Source organism: Salmo salar, chromosome ssa22 (genome assembly GCF_905237065.1).
Source record: "Salmo salar chromosome ssa22, Ssal_v3.1, whole genome shotgun sequence".
Lineage (NCBI taxonomy): Eukaryota > Metazoa > Chordata > Actinopteri > Salmoniformes > Salmonidae > Salmo > Salmo salar.
This window is the reverse complement of record NC_059463.1, coordinates 25,922,892-25,941,828: the sequence shown is the minus strand read 5'-3', so window position 1 is coordinate 25,941,828 and position 18,937 is coordinate 25,922,892. Positions and strand designations below refer to the sequence as shown.

General features: G+C 46.3%; 1 protein-coding gene across 1 annotated transcript in view; it reads right to left on the bottom strand.

Moving 5' to 3' along the window:
* ppfia4 (PTPRF interacting protein alpha 4) overlaps positions 1 to 18,937 on the bottom strand; it is a 105,111-nt gene that overhangs the window by 24,497 nt on the left and 61,677 nt on the right. Inside the window, 8 exon segments of the mRNA XM_014166974.2 lie at positions 1,714 to 1,797; positions 2,059 to 2,193; positions 3,168 to 3,314; positions 3,675 to 3,896; positions 5,826 to 5,897; positions 7,787 to 7,861; positions 7,940 to 8,104; positions 8,173 to 8,274. Of these exon segments, the coding sequence (XP_014022449.2) occupies positions 1,714 to 1,797; positions 2,059 to 2,193; positions 3,168 to 3,314; positions 3,675 to 3,896; positions 5,826 to 5,897; positions 7,787 to 7,861; positions 7,940 to 8,104; positions 8,173 to 8,274 (1,002 nt within the window).

Here is an 18,937-nt window from a genome sequence, read left to right as displayed (position 1 = left end):
TTTGGCATTCATATCTGTCACATATCAGTTTGCAAACAATGTAAAATAAATATATATATATTTTAATTAATAAAGCTTCCCTACAAACATGGTCTCTTTTTTTGTTTTCTTGAGTAAGGCAGCTCCAAAATGCAGGTGTTTCTGTCACGTCCTGACCAGTAAAAGGGGTTATTTGTTATTGTAGTTTGGTCAGGGCGTGGCAGGGGGTGTTTGTTTTGTGTGTTTCGGGGTTTTTGGTTTATGTTCTATGTTTTCTATATCTATGTGGGTTTTCTAGTTTTTCTATTTCTATGTTAGTTTTGGGACCGACCTCCAATTAGAAGCAGCTGGTTGTCGATGCTTCTAATTGGAGGCCATATTTAAGTGGGTTTATGTTTTCTCGTGTTTGTGGGTGGTTGTTCCATGTATAGTCTATGTACCTTACAGGACTGTTTTTCGTTGTGCTTTTGTTCAGTGTTCATTTCTTTAATAAATCAAGAAGATGATTCACATCCCCGCTGCAGTTTGGTCCGATCATTACGACGCACATGACAGTTTCAGCCTAGCTCAGTGCTTTCTATGGTGGTGGGGCAGCCAGCGGAAAATAAGGAGCTTAGGGGTAATGTTAATGGGAATGTTCTTTAGTTGCGCCGTGATTGGCTCAGTGTTCTGTCACTCATGGGGACACTACATCACTGCCAAATCTAAGGGTAGAGCTAGAAAATTCAAGCCCCTTGGGTGCTGCCATAGAGTTACATTAGAAGTGCCCATCCAAGAAGGCTCAAGGTCATTGGCCACAGATAAAATTACGTCAAATCACGTTATATCTACAGTAGCTTTGAATGGACTCAACATCATACTTTCAAAATCTTAGCTAGTAGTCATCATCATGAATCAAGTCCTTTTTAATCCTTGTCATAGTAAGATAAATAATGAAGAGAAATTATAGATAAAACTTCAGTGCTCATCGGCCATTGGACATAAACATTACACATCAAGTTGTAAATCGCAAATTCAACAAAAAGTGGTTTGGAAGGAATCAGCGGCTAACTGCAAGCATTGCTAAGCAATCACTAGTCTGCTATTCAGTGGAGTGGTTGTGTGGTCCCCATTCTGGGTTTAAGGGTCTCTTTTCTATTCTAAGTGAGCACAGCACAACAAGGTGATTCCAAAAATGTATTGTATACTGTAGCTAAGAAAGTAATACTTAGTGTATGTTGTGTAGTAAGCTGTTAGTAGCCCATGTGCCTCACCCTATTTTCCCCTCTTAATTTCACCTACTGTTCTGCCTTGGTAGGAAACGTAGCCTATAACCTGTTTGAGAAATAACCTGGTGTAGCAGTGGTAAGGTGTTGGGTCTGCTTGTTGGGGCTCTGCTGTTTGGACAGCTTAATGTAGGCCCCAACAGTTTGTGGGCACAGTTTGTCACTGTTATAGTGCAATTCATGTATTGTTTAGTGTTGTGTTGTGTAGTGGCTTTGCTGGCATGCATCCCTCACTCTGGGGCTCCCGTGTGGCGCAGCTAAGGCACTGCATATCAGTGCTAGAGGCGTCACTACATGTGTGTGTGTGAGGGAACATGAAGAGACAAAGTCAAGGGACCAGGCTAATGTGAAGCGTCGGCCTATGCTGCACTCAGAGAGAGGTCAGAGAAAGCCTGCAGGGCAAGACTGCACGCACACACACACACACACACACACACACACACACACACACACACACACACACACACACCCTGCTCAGTTCCTGGTTCTTCTCCTCCAGTTGTGACTCCAGCTGTCTGAGTCGCTCCTCAACGTTGCCATGTCGCTCCTCGGCCTGCAGGGGGAGACACAAGACTCAACTCAATCAAACCTGCATTCCAGTATTTACACACCGAGCTCTTTTTCACATTGTCAAAATACAGTTATTGTTTTGGTTACAGTGAAATCCTACAACAATTACCAGATACCTTCACCTTACAGCTAGATACCTTCCTGTTGTTAGAATAACAAGTGTGCATGCATCAAGATTGCTATGGTGGGTTCGATTGACATCCAGCCACCGTATGTTTAGGACTGTGACTGTGTGTGTTGTTACCTTGGTGAGGGCTGCCACCCTCTGTGCCAACTCTGCCTCCACCTCTGGTAGTGTCTCAGCCTTCCTCATGGTCTGAGCCAGCCTCTGCTCTGCCAACTCTAACAACTCCTGCAGCTGGCGCACCTTCTCCTCACTCTGACAGAGGTAAAGGGAGACAGGGAGGGAGGGAGATAGAGATGGAGGGAGCGAGAGGGAGGGAGATAGAGAAGGAGGGAGAGAGAGAGGTAGAGAGAGGGGGAGGGAGAGAGATAGAGAGGGAGGGAGAGAGAGGTGGAGAGAAAGAGAGAGATGATCACATACATATTTGAGGTCATACAGATGTTTTGTCATTGGCATAACTTAAAATGTTGTATTTTTATTATCAGTGGTTATAAAAGCATTGTTTGCTCCATATACAGTGAATGTACAAAACATCAGGAACACCTGCTCTTTCCATGACATAGACAACTGTGGGAAGCATTGGAGTCAACATGGGCCACAATCCCTGTGGAACACTTTCAAAACCTTGTAGAGTCCATGCCCCCAATGAATTGAGGCTGTTCTAAAGACAAAAGGGGTGCAACTCAATATGTTTTGTAGACATGCTACTCATATCAGCTGAACTGCTTAGTTCTCTGGTAGGCTTGCCGACTGCTGACCAAGCACTATAGGTTTGAGCTAATGTCAGAGTTGACTGAAACCAAATACCAAGCATTCATGTCTCTTCTATTTCTGTTACTTCACACTGTTACTTCTATACAAGCTCAGACACAAGTCCCTGATACTAACTTGTGTGTGTGTGTGTGTGTGTGTGTGTGTGTGTGATAGATGGAACCTTAGAGGCCTGTCTCTGATGTCTCTGAGGTAGTAATGGCTACTCTGTGTCACCCTCACATTCTCTGGCTTCAAGTGGAGATAAACTGAACTTCACCCTCAACTGAACGGTTGATGAACCATCATTGACCCCCGTCTGTGTGTGAGTTCCCTACCTCACCTACCTCACCCCGTCCCCTCTTCATGTGAACCAGTATTGACCCCCTCCAGACTCCCTGAGATGTGTTTGTATGTGTCATACATACCTATGCACAGTCGATGGTGACTTATTCAGCATGTGTGTGTGTGTGTGTTACCTGTCGGTGCAGAGAGTCCTTGGTAACCAGTTCGTTCTCCAGTTTGTCGTTGAGGTCGTGGATGTGTGTGGTTTCCCTCTGAGCGGCCAGGTAACGTTTTTCTAACGTTGTAATCCGCTCCTCCATATCCTCCCTCTGCGCCAGCCCCTACAACAGGCAAATAGTAAGAGAGAAAATACAGTGTGTGTCTTCATACTAGGAAACATAACATAGAACCTTGCCGATTGACTCGGTACCGGTACCCCCTGTACATAGCCTCGTTATTGTTATTTTATTGTGTTACTTTTTATAATTTTTTACTTTAGTTTATTTGGTAAATATTTTCTTAACTCTTGTAAGTAAGCATTTCCCGGTAAGGTCTACACGTGTTGTATTCGGCACATGTGAAGTTTGATTTGCCTATTCCTTTGGACACTGGCGAGCTCTATACAATCAACAGTGTTTATGTTTATGAATGAGACATATCGATTCCCCCTTCTCTTTTCCTATCTCCTCAATTACACTCACCTCTCTCTGTTCCCTCTGTTGTTTGACTGACAGCTCTTCGCTGCGACTCAGGTCTCGGCGAGTGTTGGCTAGCTCCGCCTCCAGCTCTGCCACGCGTGTACTGAGCGTGCCCGAACGCTCGCGGCTCTGAGCCAGCTCATGATTGGTCCGATCCAGAAGCTCCTGCAGCTCCACTGACCTGCTGCCATCGTCATGGGCGTCTATGGAACCGTTAGGTAGCCTCTGAAGGGTCACACACACACACACACACACACACACACACACACACACACTTGTTTTTTCAGAGAGAGAGAGATAGATAGAGTAAGGGGAGGTTGTATGTTGTCATGATGATGTTGTTTACACTTGAAGAGTGTTTCTTCTGCTAATGTTTGAGGTCTTAGTGACTCAGAAAGGCACCATTTGTGTGGTGTGTTTGTGTGTTTGTGTAGTGTGTAGTGTGTTTGTGTGTTGTGTGTTTCTGTGGTGAGATGTTGTTTTGACGTTTCTCTCTCACCCCAAAGTAAAATGAATTATGTGGTGTTAATGAACCTTCAGGGAGACACATTGAGACAGGCAGCGCAGCGGGCAGCCCTACTATCAGGACCTCCCTCCCTCTCTCCTATTCATCTATCTTCATTCGCATGCACAGACCCACATGTTGCCACTCAGAGTCAGTATGACTCCAATTATTCGATTTTTCTCATTCATATCATAGCTAGAGAACATAAGAGTATCTGTCTGTCTCTGTCCCTTCCTGTAGAGTTCCTAGGGCCACATTTCCCACACTCGGTTCTCTAACCCCAAGGGGTGCACGTTTTGTTTTTTGCCCTAATATTACACAGCTGATTCCAATTATCAAAGCTTGATGATGAGTTGATTATTTTAATCAGCTGTGTAGTGCTTGGGCAAAAAAACAAAACGTGCACTCGGGGGGGGCCCCAGGACCGCGTTTGGGAAACCCTGTCCTAGGGTGTGCTAGGCAAGGTCTATTTAAATAATTCCAGGAGCTGCCAGTCTGTCGGTAGGTATTAAGCTAAGGGTTAGGAAGGAGGTAAGGGTTGTGGTGAGGGGAAGCGTGTGTGGCTGGGTGGGGGTTAGACTACAATGTGTTGACAGGGCTCTGGGGCAGTGTGGCACTGTGAAATAGGGGGAATCCGGACAAGGCTGCAAACTCTCTCTCTCTCTCTCTCTCTCTCTCTCTCTCTCTCTCTCAGCTCTTAGCTCTCAGGGTGCAGGCTTTTCCTAGAGGGAGGTATAGACTAAGTGACTCGCTGCTAAAGAGGCTAAAAACAGCTACCCTCCACCCTCCCAGTATGCTGCTGGCATCCTGTGTGAGGAGAACGAAAGGGGCAAAGGAACCATTTCTCTCAACTTGTCACAACTGTGGAGTCAACATGGGCCACCATCCCTGTGGAACACTTTCGACACCTTGTAGAATACATGGCCCAAGGAATTGAGGATGTTCTGAGGGCAAAAGGGGTGCAACTCAATATGTTTTGTACACTCAGTGTAGACATGCTACTCATATCAGCTGAACTGCTTAGTTCTCAGGTAGGCTTGCAGACTGCACTGTTCTACTGTAGCACTCTTGACCAAAGAAAGAAACAACTAATTCTCTTATTATGATTATAAAGCATTATAACAGAACCCATACATCCCAGGTAAACTTCCAACCATGTTTCTAATGCTCAATAAATCCTCTGTCCAGAGAATTAGGTCATCTGACCCTCTTGTGGGATTTCTGACCAGGCACAAACTGTCCTCCATGTTTAATTACATAAAGTTTCATTATTCCCCACGGACAGATATAGACAGACACAGACAGGGTTACATAACACGTGCTCATTTCATAGAATAATACTAGGAGAGGGAGAGAAGACGGGGCTCTTTGGTAGTACAGTAGGGCTCAACTGCATTGCAATCATCACAATGACAAAAGAGCATTAAACCACAGAGTAGATTCTGCATTTAGCCTAACTCATCAGCAATGTGTGTGTGTGTGTGTGTGTGTGTGTGTGTGTGTGTGTGTGTGTGTGTGTGTGTGTGTGTGTGTGTGTGTGTGTGTGTGTGTGTGTGAGAGAGAGCGCGTGTGTGAGAGACAGAGCGAGAAAGACAGATGGACATACTAATAGACAGAGAAAGAGAGAGGAGGGAGACAGACAAACAGACCTTCCAGGTGGGTTTGGTAGCGTCATTCCTGTCCAAAGATTCTCCCTCCTTCCTCTGCCTCACAATGATCAGCTGCAGACACACACACACACACACACACACAGAGGGCAAAGGGTCACCTCTAGGTGAAAGGCGGAGTAGCAGGCGTCTAACTGACTCTGGATGCAGGTTTGTCTACACTAGGTTGTGTTTGAGTGCTCGTAGGTAGGCATGTTTTGTCTATAGGCCAGAATGAAGGAGGAGATCCAAACTCACACACAGAGACATAGGCGCACACACACACACACAAAATAGAATTTGAACAGTTCTGACTTTTCCATTTTTTTAATTGTTTTTCTACCTTGTCGGGACATTTGGGTGAATTGTTAAGACATTGGGGTTCTGACAAGGTAGGAAAACAAGTACACACACGCACACACGCACACACACACACACACACACACACACACACACACACACACACACACACACACACACACACACACACACACACACACACACACACACACACACACACACACACACACACACCTCTGAGCTGAGATGATTAGATGTGATATTGTTGTCCTGGTGAGGCCCTCTGGTCCCTCAGAATGTGTGGGAGTGAGATGGCTCTGCCCCCTCTATCTACCTGTCCTTCCATATCTCTTTCTCCCTTTCTCTCCAACTCTCTATGTGTATCTATTCTACAGCTTCCTACAGCAGCACCAATGGAAGCCCTGATCCCAGTTCCAGAGTTCTAACAGGCTGTGACTGTCCCCAGTTGAGACAGATGTTCCTGGCTGCTGCAGGCCCTAGACTCCCCATCCCATCGCTCCACACAGGAACATCACAGCACCAGGTACACACTTCAGGAATATTCAGGGAATTCTGTAGAATGGGCAATGAACGTTTCTCTAAACGTTGCTCTAAACTTCCATACTCTTTTAGTACTGCTTCTAGAATAATCTGAGAAAGAAAATACAATGTGTTTTCCTGGCGATATTGTGGCCATTAAAATATTTATCTCAAACAGTTTGCCAAACTGCATTTCTGTTCTATTGTATTCTGTTCTATTCTATTCTATGCAGGCTCCAGTGAGTTGGGGAGACAGTGGTTGAAAGGTGCAACACACAGTACAGGACCAAAAAAATGAACCTAACAAGTTATTACTTTGGATCCCATTTGGGGTTTCCTGCGCACAGCACAGCTTGTACTGAATGTTTAGTCTAATTTGCCTTTGTAATGGATTCTTGTTGAACAGATGAGGACAGGAGAAAGGGAGCGAGAGAAAGATAGAGGGAACAAATTATTGAATGAACAAGTAAGAGACATTTTAACAGAAAGAGAGTGTGCCTTGGTTCTGTGTGTGTGCTTAAGAGAGGAAGGGAGCTAGAGAGAACAGAAGAGAGGGAGACAGAGAGAGAGACAGAGAGACAGAGAGAGAGAGAAGAGAAAAGACAGTCCCTTGGTTGCGTGATCACAGATCACTCCACCTGTACATAGCCCTTCTGTAAACAGCCTATCTACCTACCTCATCCCCATACTGTATTTATTTATTTATCTTGCTCCTTTGCACCCCAGTATCTCTACTTGCACATTCATCTTCTGCATGTCTACCATTCCAGTGTTAAATTGCTATATTGTAATTACTTCGCCACCATGGCCTATTTATTGCCTTAACTTACCTCATTTGCACTCACTGTATATAGACTTTTTGTTTTCATTTGTTCTACTGTATTATTGACTGTATGTTTTGTTTACTCCATGTGTAACTCTGTGTTGTATGTGTCGAATTGCTATGCTTCATCTTGGCCAGGTCGCAGTTGCAAATGAGAACTTGTTCTCAACTAGCCTACCTGGTTAAATAAAGGTGAAATAAAATTAAATCAATTAAAAAAGTGTTGGTCGTTCAGAAAAGCTAGCAGACTGAGGGCATTAGCAGATGGCAGGTGAGGACACACACACAAAAACACACACACCTCCTGAGTTGTGGCTGATAACTGTCCCTCTAGTGTAGTCACTCTCTCAAGAGCCACCCGAAGCCTCTCACGCACCTGTAAGACACAACCACAGTGTTAGTTTGGATTGGAATAAAAGCCTGGGTTTTCAGTGAGATAAAGGTACACACACACCTTCTCGTCCAGGGCTTTGTGGTGTTCGAACAGGGACTTGAGGGCCTTGAGGACCTCCACCTCGCTGGAGACCCCAGAGGGAGGAGGAGCTTGTCTCTTCACCACCGTCATCCTAAGACTGCGCTCGTGGCGAGACACCAGACACTCCAGGTGTTCCAAGAGAAGCTAGAGCAGAGACATCACACATGTTATACACATATTTTACACTCAGTAACGCACGCACTCACTCTTACCCTGGTGTTGTTCCTCTCAGCTTTCAGTTCAGATATCTCCTCTTCTTTCTCCAGCAGCTGTTCCCGACACACGTTCAGCTCCTTGGTCAGAGTGGCAAACTCCTGGGGGAAAAAAACAGAAGATAAGAGTGATGATTTCACATTTTCTAAAGAATTTGCAGAGCATCAGTAGTTCACAGACAGCGCTTGTAGAACCTTTCACATTCACATCACATGTTTATCCCACACCATTTTTCACCTGCACCACAGGCCCCACCATTTCACCTGCACCACAGGCCCCACCATTTAACCTGCACCACAGGCCAAACACCATTTCACCTGCACCACAGGCCCCACCATTTCACGTGCACCATTAACCCCATCATTCCACCTGCGCCACGGGCCAAACACCATTTCACGTGCACCACAGGCCCCACCATTTTACCTGCACCACAGGCCCCACCATTTCACCTGCACCACAGGCCACACCATTTCACCTGCACCATGGGCCCCATCATTTCACCTGCACCACAGGCCAAGCACCATTTCACCTGCACCACGGGCCCCACCATTTCACCTGCACAACAAGCCCCGCCATTTCACCTGCACAACGGGCCCCACCATTTCACCTGCACCACAGGCCCCACCATTTCACATGCACCACAGGCCCCACCATTTCACCTGCACCACAGGCCCCACTATTTCACCTGCACCACACCAGGGAGATACTGTGTTTTCTATCGCCACTTTACTTAGGGTATTTATTTCCAATCACCAGGATCCTTTCCTCTAAACAGCACAGTGTCAGTCAGAACCTGACAAAGTGTCCCAGTTGTGAGATGAACAGATGAATACTTACTATACATACAGGGGGAAATAATGGCATTACATGGCATTACATGGCATAATACAGGAGCAGTGACACATACACTAGTCTGTTAAAACCCACCTCTCTGTTCTCCAATGTTGATTCTTGTTACTTAGGGGATAGGGCTGAGAGAGAAGGGGTGTGTGTGTGTATGTGTATTACTGCATGTCTCTCGGCACTCTGTTGGCAGATCCCTGAGTCTCTGGCTCTGATCCAACTCCAATACCCTGCAGCTTTTAATACTCAGACACGCAGACACGCACACATAGATAGACCCATGGACACACACACACACACACATACGGAGAGAGAAACACGCAGTGTGGTGGGTCTCTAGACTGGGTGGGCCCTGTAGCAGTGAGACTGCAGTCTTGCGTGGTGTTATGAGTTTGGAGAAGCCCTCAGTACTAAAACGAATCAAAACAGCTGCTCCTCTCAGCCTACGTGGGCTAGGCCACACACACACACACACACACACACACATGCATACACACACACAAAATGTGACAAAGACAAGTGTCTGTGCTCCCGTCTCTATAATGACTATTCTGTTCTGTCCTGAGTCACTGAGTTTGGATTTCACATGAACACAAACACACACAGAGTACGGTTTCCAGATTACCCTGACTGGTAGCGCAGAGAAGAAAGAGGAAGGAAAAGAAGAAGGGAGAGGAAAGGGAAAAAGGGTCAGTGCTTTCATTTTACCATTGTTTTTCACTGGAGGCCAGTGGAAACCTACAAACAGATGTTCCATCTCACTGTCTCTCACTGTCTCTTCCAATCAGAGCAAAAGCCTCAACACCCCCCCCTCCACCTCATCCTTTTAGCTGCTCCCTCTCTCCTCTCCTCCCTCTGTCCCTATCAGCTTCTCGTGCAAGTCAGGAAAAAGCAATTGGGAGAAGCTTAGATTCATAAACGCTTGAGAATAAACAAAAGGGGATTGAAAACACGCATCCTTGATCAGAGATGAGTGTTGTTCATTCTCCCCTCCAACCCTCCTCTCTTTATCTATCATCCTTTCACACAGAATAATCAACCAACATCATGGCTTTCTATTTGAGCTGTAATTCTGAGTGTGTTGAATGATGTCATGGTGCCCTGCAGACTAGTTCATAAAAGATCCAGATGGCTTTAGTGCTTGTTGTGGTTCCATGGACCATGGTTACCCCTGAGTGAACTGGAGCAGTACTGAGGCCTGATGGGAAATGAAGTTCCAGGTATCGTGTTGGTTATTCTATGGCAGGTCTTGAGTAGGAAGGGCTCACACAGAGGACAACTACTGCTGCTATCTCTCTCTGTGTCTCCATCTCTCTAATACACACTCAAAGGCTACATATTGAAGCTGGAAAATCTTCTGGAAGTCCGGAAAAGGCCATTTTGTCTACCACAAACCACAATCCGATGTGTGAGTGTGTTGGTATTTCTGAGTTAGACTGTGAGTCGTTGCCAAGCAATGCTGAGCTCAGACATTGTAAAGGGATTTCTCTCCTTGGCTTCCTTAAGCAGTTTGGGATTAAGGGATGAAAGCAATATGCTGGACTGAAAAGTGTATGTGTGTGTGGTGTGTGTTGGTGTGTGTGTTTCTCGTTCTCTGTGTGTATGTAGGATGTTGTACTACAGTCTGACAGACCCAAACTCTCTAAGGAAATCAATTCTAGATTCCACATCGAACAGACAACAAAACTCACACGCACAATATCAACACACAAGTACACATTCACTGTATTTTAGAGCCAGATGAGTCACTTTAGAACAGTCAGTCAAACACATCCAGTTACTGTCTTTACAGCTCAGTGAGAATGACCTTCAGTAAGTATGTGTGTACTGCAGAAATAGAATAAGCACACTCTTGTATTAGAAGTGTGTGTAAATGTGCGTGTTAGGTTTTACAGTTTTAGCCTACGTCATACACTTAGGCATTTAAATGAAGCCAAACCCTGAGACACGCAAGTGACACAACCCCCTTTACAACATCTGAACACACCGTGTGCGTGTGTGTGTGTGTGTGTTTGTGTGTGTGCGCCTCGAGTCACTATTATAGATAGGATAGGAGAATTGGCTAATCTTGTCGTGGTGTAATTGACTTGTAAACCCCTGTGTTTGTCTGTGCGTGTGTTTAGTGTCTCAGTCCTCCTGGGATTGGTGGAAAGATAATTAACACTACACTTCCTGGACCAATCACATTAGAGGAAAGTGTGCTGGAACTGTCAATCACAATAAAGCCCAGCCTCTGGAGAGACTTACACATTGTTCTCTTTTTAAAGACTGCTCCTCAATCAGCACTTTTTCTCAAACAAGGACACACAAAAGCACGCACTCTCTCTATCTATGGCTGAGTGATACTTAGGGCTCTATTTTCGGCTGGTGTTAAGCCTGCACAACTGTCAAATGCTCGCTCGTTTGCAATTTCGACCTGTTAATGCAGCGCTCTTCTATTTTCAAACCCTAGCACCAGGATTGGTAATTTACCTGTCTTATATGAGCTTGCTTGTGCTGAGGTGGAAGGGCTCACACTATATCACAATATCTGAGGTGTGTTCTTTAAAACGTGCGTCAAAGTCCCAATTTCAGTTTTCGCTGGTCAGGAAAAAGCAACTAAGCCCTTTGAAAGTGGCCTGTGTGTCATTGATATGAGTCATAAACATTTATTCTATTGTCAAAATATACTACAGTGTAAATAGGATCATTTGGTCATAAAGTCAGTCTCGTCTAAAACGGAGTTTGGAACCTCAGTGCGTCGTCACAAGGAGAACATAAAGGTGGGATTACAATCATGTGAACAAATGATGCCAAGCTCCACATGCAAATCGCCCCTCCTCCCACTTCCCTTCATTGAGGGGTGCTTTGCTTGCATTGGTTTTGGACCCAGGCTGCCTCCCGGGCATGAGCCAGGTGCCCTGTTCAAAGCCCATGTCGAAGTCTGCTCAAAACAAAAGTGACGTAATTAGCACGTGAGTAGGATTCTGCTCGCCCCAGCATGCATTTGTAGTATTCTTGTGTGCTGCTATAGCCCCTTGCATTAGCTATTGCCATGGAGTTCACTAAATATTTCATAAAGAAACTGATAAAACACACAGGTGCTAAATCAAGGTGACTTACAAAGATGAGAAGGTACCAAGAGCAAGAGAGGGAGTGAGGTGATGTAGTGTCCACAACAAAATAATCATTGTGGAATCTGAAATCCCAAAAGTATGATGGTGTACAGTACTTACTATTTGCACATGCTAAAATAAAGAACAAGGTGGGTAGATAACTAAGTGTGTCATTGTAGCAAAGCATTTATAAACTAAAAATCTGATCTCTTAAACGTTTCGTTCATTATGTTCTTGTAACGGCTGTCGTAGTAATGAAACCAGGGTGCAGCGGAGGATGTGTGTTCATCTTGAAATTTAATTGAAAAAGAGAACACTACAAAAATAAACAAAAGACGACAGCAAAACAGTCCTGTCAGGAAATACTCTAAACAGAAAACACTAGACAGAAACAATCACCCACCAAAACCCAAAGGAAAAACAGGCTACTTATGTGTGACTCCCAATCAGCAACAACAAACTACAGCTGTGCCTGATTGGAAGCCACACGGACAAAATCAACGAAACAAACCAACCTAGAAAAAAGAACATAGAACGCCCACCCAATGTAACACCCTGTCCTAACCAAAATAAAGAACAAAAACCCCTCTCTATGGCCAGGGCGTTACAGTACCCCCCCCAAATGTGCGGACTCTGGCCGCAAAACCTGACTCTGAAGGGGAGGGTCCGGGTGGGCCTTCTTACGGCGGCGGCTCAGGTGCGGGACGTGGCCTCCGCTCCACCCTCGGCGTCGCCCACTTAGGTGGCGCCCCTGGCCGCGCCGGAGGACTGGTGGGCGACCCTGACTGCGCCAGGCTGGCGGGCGACCCTGGCTGCGCCAGGCTGGCGGGCGACCCTGGCTGCGCCCGGCTGGCGGGCGACCCTGGCTGCACCCAGCTGGCGGGTGATTCTGGTTGCGCCCGGTTGGCGGGCGACCCTGGCTGCGCCCGGCTGGCGGGCGTCCCTGGCGGCTCCGGCGGCTCCGGGCTGGCGGGCGGCTCCGGCGGCACTGACCCAGGATTCACCAGGCTGGGGAGACATGAAGGAGGCCTGGCCCTGGGCGCAGGCACAGGACTCACCGGGCTGGCGGGCGGCTCTGGTGGCTCCGGACAGGCGGGCGGCTCTGGCGGCTCCGGACAGGCGGGCGGCTCTGGCGGCTCCGGACTGGCGGGCGGCTCTGGCGGCTCCGGACTGGCGGGCGGCTCTGGCGGCTCCGGACTGGCGGGCGGCTCTGGCGGCTCCGGACTGGCGGGCGGCTCTGGCGGCTCCGGACTGGTGGGCGGCTCCGGACTGGCGGGCGGCTCCGGACTGGCGGGCGGCTCTGGCCCAGGACTCACCAGGCTGGGGAGACATGAAGGAGGCCTGGCTCTGGGCGCAGGCACTGGACTCACCAGGCTGGGGAGACCCACTGGAGGCCTGGTCCGTGGAGGAGGCACAGGCTTGACCAGGATGCAACATCCTCCAGCATGACCGGTTTGGCGGTGGGTCAGTCATGGTGTGGGGTGACATTTCTTTGGGGGGCCGCACAGCCCTCCATGTGCTCGCCAGAGGTAGCCTGACTGCCATTAGGTACCGATATGAGATCCTCAGACCCCTTGTGAGACCATATGCTGGTGCGGTTGGCCCTGGGTTCCTCCTAATGCAAGACAATACTAGACCTCATGTGGCTGGAGTGTGTCAGCAGTTCCTGCAAGAGGAAGGCATTGATGCTATGGACTGGCCCGCCCGTTCCCCAGACCTGAATCCAATTGAGCACATCTGGGACATCATGTCTCGCTCCATCCACCAACGCCACGTTGCACCACAGACTGTCCAGGAGTTGGCGGATGCTTTAGTCCAGGTCTGGGAGGAGATCCCTCAGGAGACCATCCGCCACCTCATCAGGAGCATGCCCAGGCGTTGTAGGGAGGTCATACAGGCACGTGGATGCCACACACACTACTGAGCCTCATTTTGACTTGTTTTAAGGACATTACATCAAAGTTGGATCAGCCTGTAGTGTGGTTTTCCACTTTAATTTTGAGTGTGACTCCAAATCCAGACCTCCATGGGTTGATAAATTGGATTTCGAATTATTATTTTTGTGTGATTTTGTTGTCAGCACATTCAACTATGTAAAGAAAAAAGTATTTAATAAGATTATTTCATTCATTCATATCTAGGATGTGTTATTTTAGTGTTCCCTTTATTTTTTGAGCAGTGTATATGTACAGATGCATATATACACATGTGTGTGTGTATTTATTTTTACTATTTTCTTGTAGTGTCATACCCAAAAAGACTTGATGCTGTAATTGCTGCCAAAATTGCTTCAACAAAGTACTGATATTTCAGTTTTTTATTTGTAATAAATTTGCAAAAAATGTCTAAAAGACAGTTTTTGCTTTGTCATTATGGGGTATTGTGTGTAGATTGATGAGGGGAAAAAACGATTTAATATATTTTAGAATAAGGCTGTAAGGTAACAAAATGTGGAAAAAGTCAAGGGGTCTGAGTACTTTCCGAAAGAGCCTCCAAAGAGCCATTTTGTCTGGTTACCAAAGACACGCTCCTCCAAACATACTGTAGGCTATTCAAAATGTTCATTCCTATAACGCCATATCAACAGCAGGCCTGGGCTATATCTTGCTTATTGACAAAGTGCCTCACACATACAATTTACAGGAGGGCACCTAGTATTTTTTGTTGTTGTTGAGAAAGAAGTGCGATGCATAAAGGCCTATACTTGTTGAAGCCAATTACCACAATGTTGACTGTCAACACTCCAAACATATTGAACAAACACTGGATGTTCTTTTTGTTTTTGTACTGTTGCAGTCACTCGTTACTGTAGCCTATGCCATTTAATAAACTGTAGTATCAATCCACAATGGACTAGGAGGAGAATATTCCATGCCCGCAGCCGAATTGGAGTTGATGACAATGCAAAGACCGTCAATTAACTACAGAGCTTGAGACAAACGCATGCAGTATTAAGCCATGAGACGTGTTGATTGGACAGTGAGTGGCCAAGCCCTCATCACACCTACAACTTGTTAATTCATCAAAACCCAAGCCTTTCACACTACCGCCAGCTATTGCGTTCATAATATTTCTTACACCCCCCTGGACCTATAGCGCTACCACCAGTGCTTAGATACCATTACATTAGGTTTGTTAAAATAGAGCCCTTATGGTGAAATTAGCAGAGAATAAAGGGATGAAGGAAGGATGACAGGAGGAGAGAAAAAGATGGGGAGCACTGAACGACTGCTTCCTTAAGGAGAGTCAGATATCAGGGCTGAGAAAGTCTACCACTGCAGAGAGATAAAAAGAGAGAGCGAGAGAGAGCGCGATGGGAGAGGAAGAGGGAGCGAGAGGGAGAAGGGGGAGAGAGAGAGGGAGAGGAAGAGGGAGCGAGAGGGAGAGGAAGAGAGAGAGGTTGAGGGAGAGGGAGCGAGAGGGAGAGAGAGAGGGAAAGGGAGTGAGAGAAAGAGGGAGAGAAAGAGGTTGAGGGAGAGGTTGATAATGATGAATCAGACACATCATGTATAAGAAACAGATTGCCTTTAATCAAGCATCCTGGTATGCAATATGTTTAGTACTTGTGAATGACTGGTGTTATATGACCTTTGAGAACATATTTTAGACCAAACAGTGAAAACATTGGCCTCCAATTTTTTATGATACATAGATTGTTGTTTTTCTGGGGCCGGGGAAAAAAGCACAAGGATGACTTAGTGGCCCCAACCAACACTCCATCAGATATTTTGTAACATGCCATAGAAGTCCTCTGTGATTGAAAACACATACACACACAAACACACGCACAGGGCTGTGACGGTCATGGAATTTTGTATGACGGTAATTTGCCAACCAAACGCACATTTTCTCCTCTCTCCACTCCTGACTGCATGTGCCTGCAGTAGAAATAGAATGAAATTGACAGGGTTAGAGGTTCCAAGTCGGTTCTATTCATTTTAAATCAAATCAAATCAAAATCAAATCACATTTTATTGGTCACATACACATGATTAGCAGATGTTAATGCGAGTGTAGCGAAATGCTTGTGCTTCTAGTTCCGACCATGCAGTAAAATCTAACAAGTAATCTAACCTAACAATTTCAAAACAACTACCTTATACACACAAGTGTAAAGGAATGAATAAGAATATGTACATAAAAATATATGAATGAGTGATGCCCATTCGGCATAGGCAAGATGCAGTAGATGGTATAGAGTACAGTATATACATATGAGATGAGTAATGTAGGGTATGTAAACATTATATAAAGTGGCATTGTTTAAAGTGGCTAGTGATACATTTATTACATCCAATTTTTATTATTAAAGTGGCTAGAGATTTGAGTCAGTATGTTGGCAGCAGCCTCTCTATGTTAGTCATGGCTGTTTAGCAGTCTGATGGCCTTGAGATAGAAGCTGTTTTTCAGTCTCTCGGTCCCAGCTTTGATGCACCTGTACTGACCTCGCCTTCTGGATGTTAGCGGGGTGAACAGGCAGTGGCTCGGGTGGTTGTTGTCCTTGATGATCTTTTTGGCCTTTCCGTGACATCAGGTGGTGTAGGTGTCTTGGAGGGCAGGTAGTTTGCCCCCGGTGATGCGTTGTGCAGACCTCACCACCCTCTGTAGAGCCTTGCGGTTGTGGGTGGAGCAGTTGCCGTACCAAGCGGTGATACAGCCCTACAGGATGCTCTCGATTGTGCATCTGTAAAAGTTTTTGAGTGTTTTTGGTGACAAGCCGAATTTCTTCAGCCTCCTGAGGTTGAAGAGGCGCTGTTGCGCCTTCTTCACCACGCTGTCTGTGTGGGTGGACCATTCAGTTTGTCCGTGATGTGTACGCCGAGGAACTTAAAACTTCCCACCTTCTCTACTACTGTCCCGTCGATGTGGATAGAGGGCTGCTCCCTCTGCTGTTTCCTGAAGTCTACGATCATCTCCTTTGTTTTGTTGACATTGAGTGTGAGGTTATTTTCCTGACACCACACTCCAAGGGCCCTCAGCTCCTCCCTGTAGGCCGTCTCGTCGTTGTTGGTAATCAAGCCTACCACTGTTGTGTCGTTTGTAAACTTGAGGATTGAGTTGGAGGCGTGCATGGCCATGCAGCCATGGGTGAACAGGGAGTACAGGAGAGGGCTGAGAACGCACCCTTGTGGGGCCCCAGTGTTGAGGATCAGCGGGGTGGAGATGTTGTTACCTACCCTCACCACCTGGGTGCGGTACGTCAGGAAGTCCAGGACAGTTGCACAGGGCGGGTTCGAGACCCAGTGTCTCGAGCTTAATGACGAGTTTGGAGGGCACTATGGTGTTAAATGCTGAGCTGTAGTCATGAACAGCATTCTTTTATTTCTATGTGTGCTGCTGAATTGTGGGGGGTGTTGCCTAGGCAACTGAAGACTAATTTGCTACAACACCTTGTTTGTTTCAGCAAGGAACAACAAAGTTTCATCACATTTTTAAGAGTCCATGTTACCGTAGTAACGGACTCAACCGCACAAATGCCAGGCCGTCCCATCTTCAGTCACTTGTTCCTTCCAAAAACGGTTATGACGGTCATTTTATTTTCACGACGGTCTTCATTCGTAACTGTCGGTTACACGGTTATACAGTAATTGTGCCAGCCCTTCTCACACACACACACACACACACACACACACACACACACACACACACACACACACACACACACACACACACACACACACACACACACACACACACACACACACACAAAAAGAACCTTGCCCTGGCTTTGGCTTTTGATTGGCTGTGACTAATCGTCAACCGCAGCGTCTGCCTGCACACATATGTCGCCATGACAACACATCATTAGGAAAGTAGGAAGTGTCTGAGATAGCATAAAAACACACACACACACACACACACACACACACACACACACACACACACACACACACACACACACACACACACACACACCATGGTGGCTCTCTCCCAGTGTGCCAGCTCCACGGGCCTCCCTCACACGGGAAGCTAACTGCAGCACTCCTCAGCTCCTCAGGCACAATGATTACTGACACAATAATACTCATATCACAGACCACAACTACTGACTCTACAGCTCTGGGAGTAGAATTAAAACGGAGAGAAGAACCATGTGAGATGAACTAACAGTAGGAATGTCTGTATAAAGTGTTTCTTCACTGTATGAAAGACTGAATAACAACAGTCCTCAGTGAACACACAGCTTGTGATAATGCTTGTCGGCCAAGACAGTCAGGCTCAGTGAAATGATGAATGAACATTCAGCATGAACATCATGACTCAAACAAATTAGACTAAAAGGCCAATAACAGCAGCACACTTGAGAGTGACACGATAGGCATTAACTGAAGCACACTGTACTGTAACAACAGCACCACAGAAAAGCTGCCATCACTCCTGTGAGACGGAGAAAACAACGGAGTCTGAAAATACCAGGCAATCCTATTGCCAGGCAGAGAGGAGAGGACAGTCAGAGAGAGAGACACTGTATGGATAGAAGCTAGAGAAAGACAGATAAATATGCCTGGTTCAGACAGCTGGGTAAATGGGAACTGAAGTACACACTTGAAGAGGGATTAAGAAAGCTTTATCTGAAGTGTGGTGTTAGAAGGAGTGTCTGGGGGAAGACCAGGCTGTTTCAGCTAGGTGTTAAGAACAATACAAGCTCCTTTATCTGATACACTGACAGGTGTGAATAGAGAGATGATTTAAACACACATCACATGGTGAGGGAGGCCTTACGGATGCATGACAATTATGTGCCAAAGATGATATGCTTAAAAGTGACATTTTCATAATATATAAGTGCTGAGCAAGACACTGCATAAAAGCCTGCTTCTATACT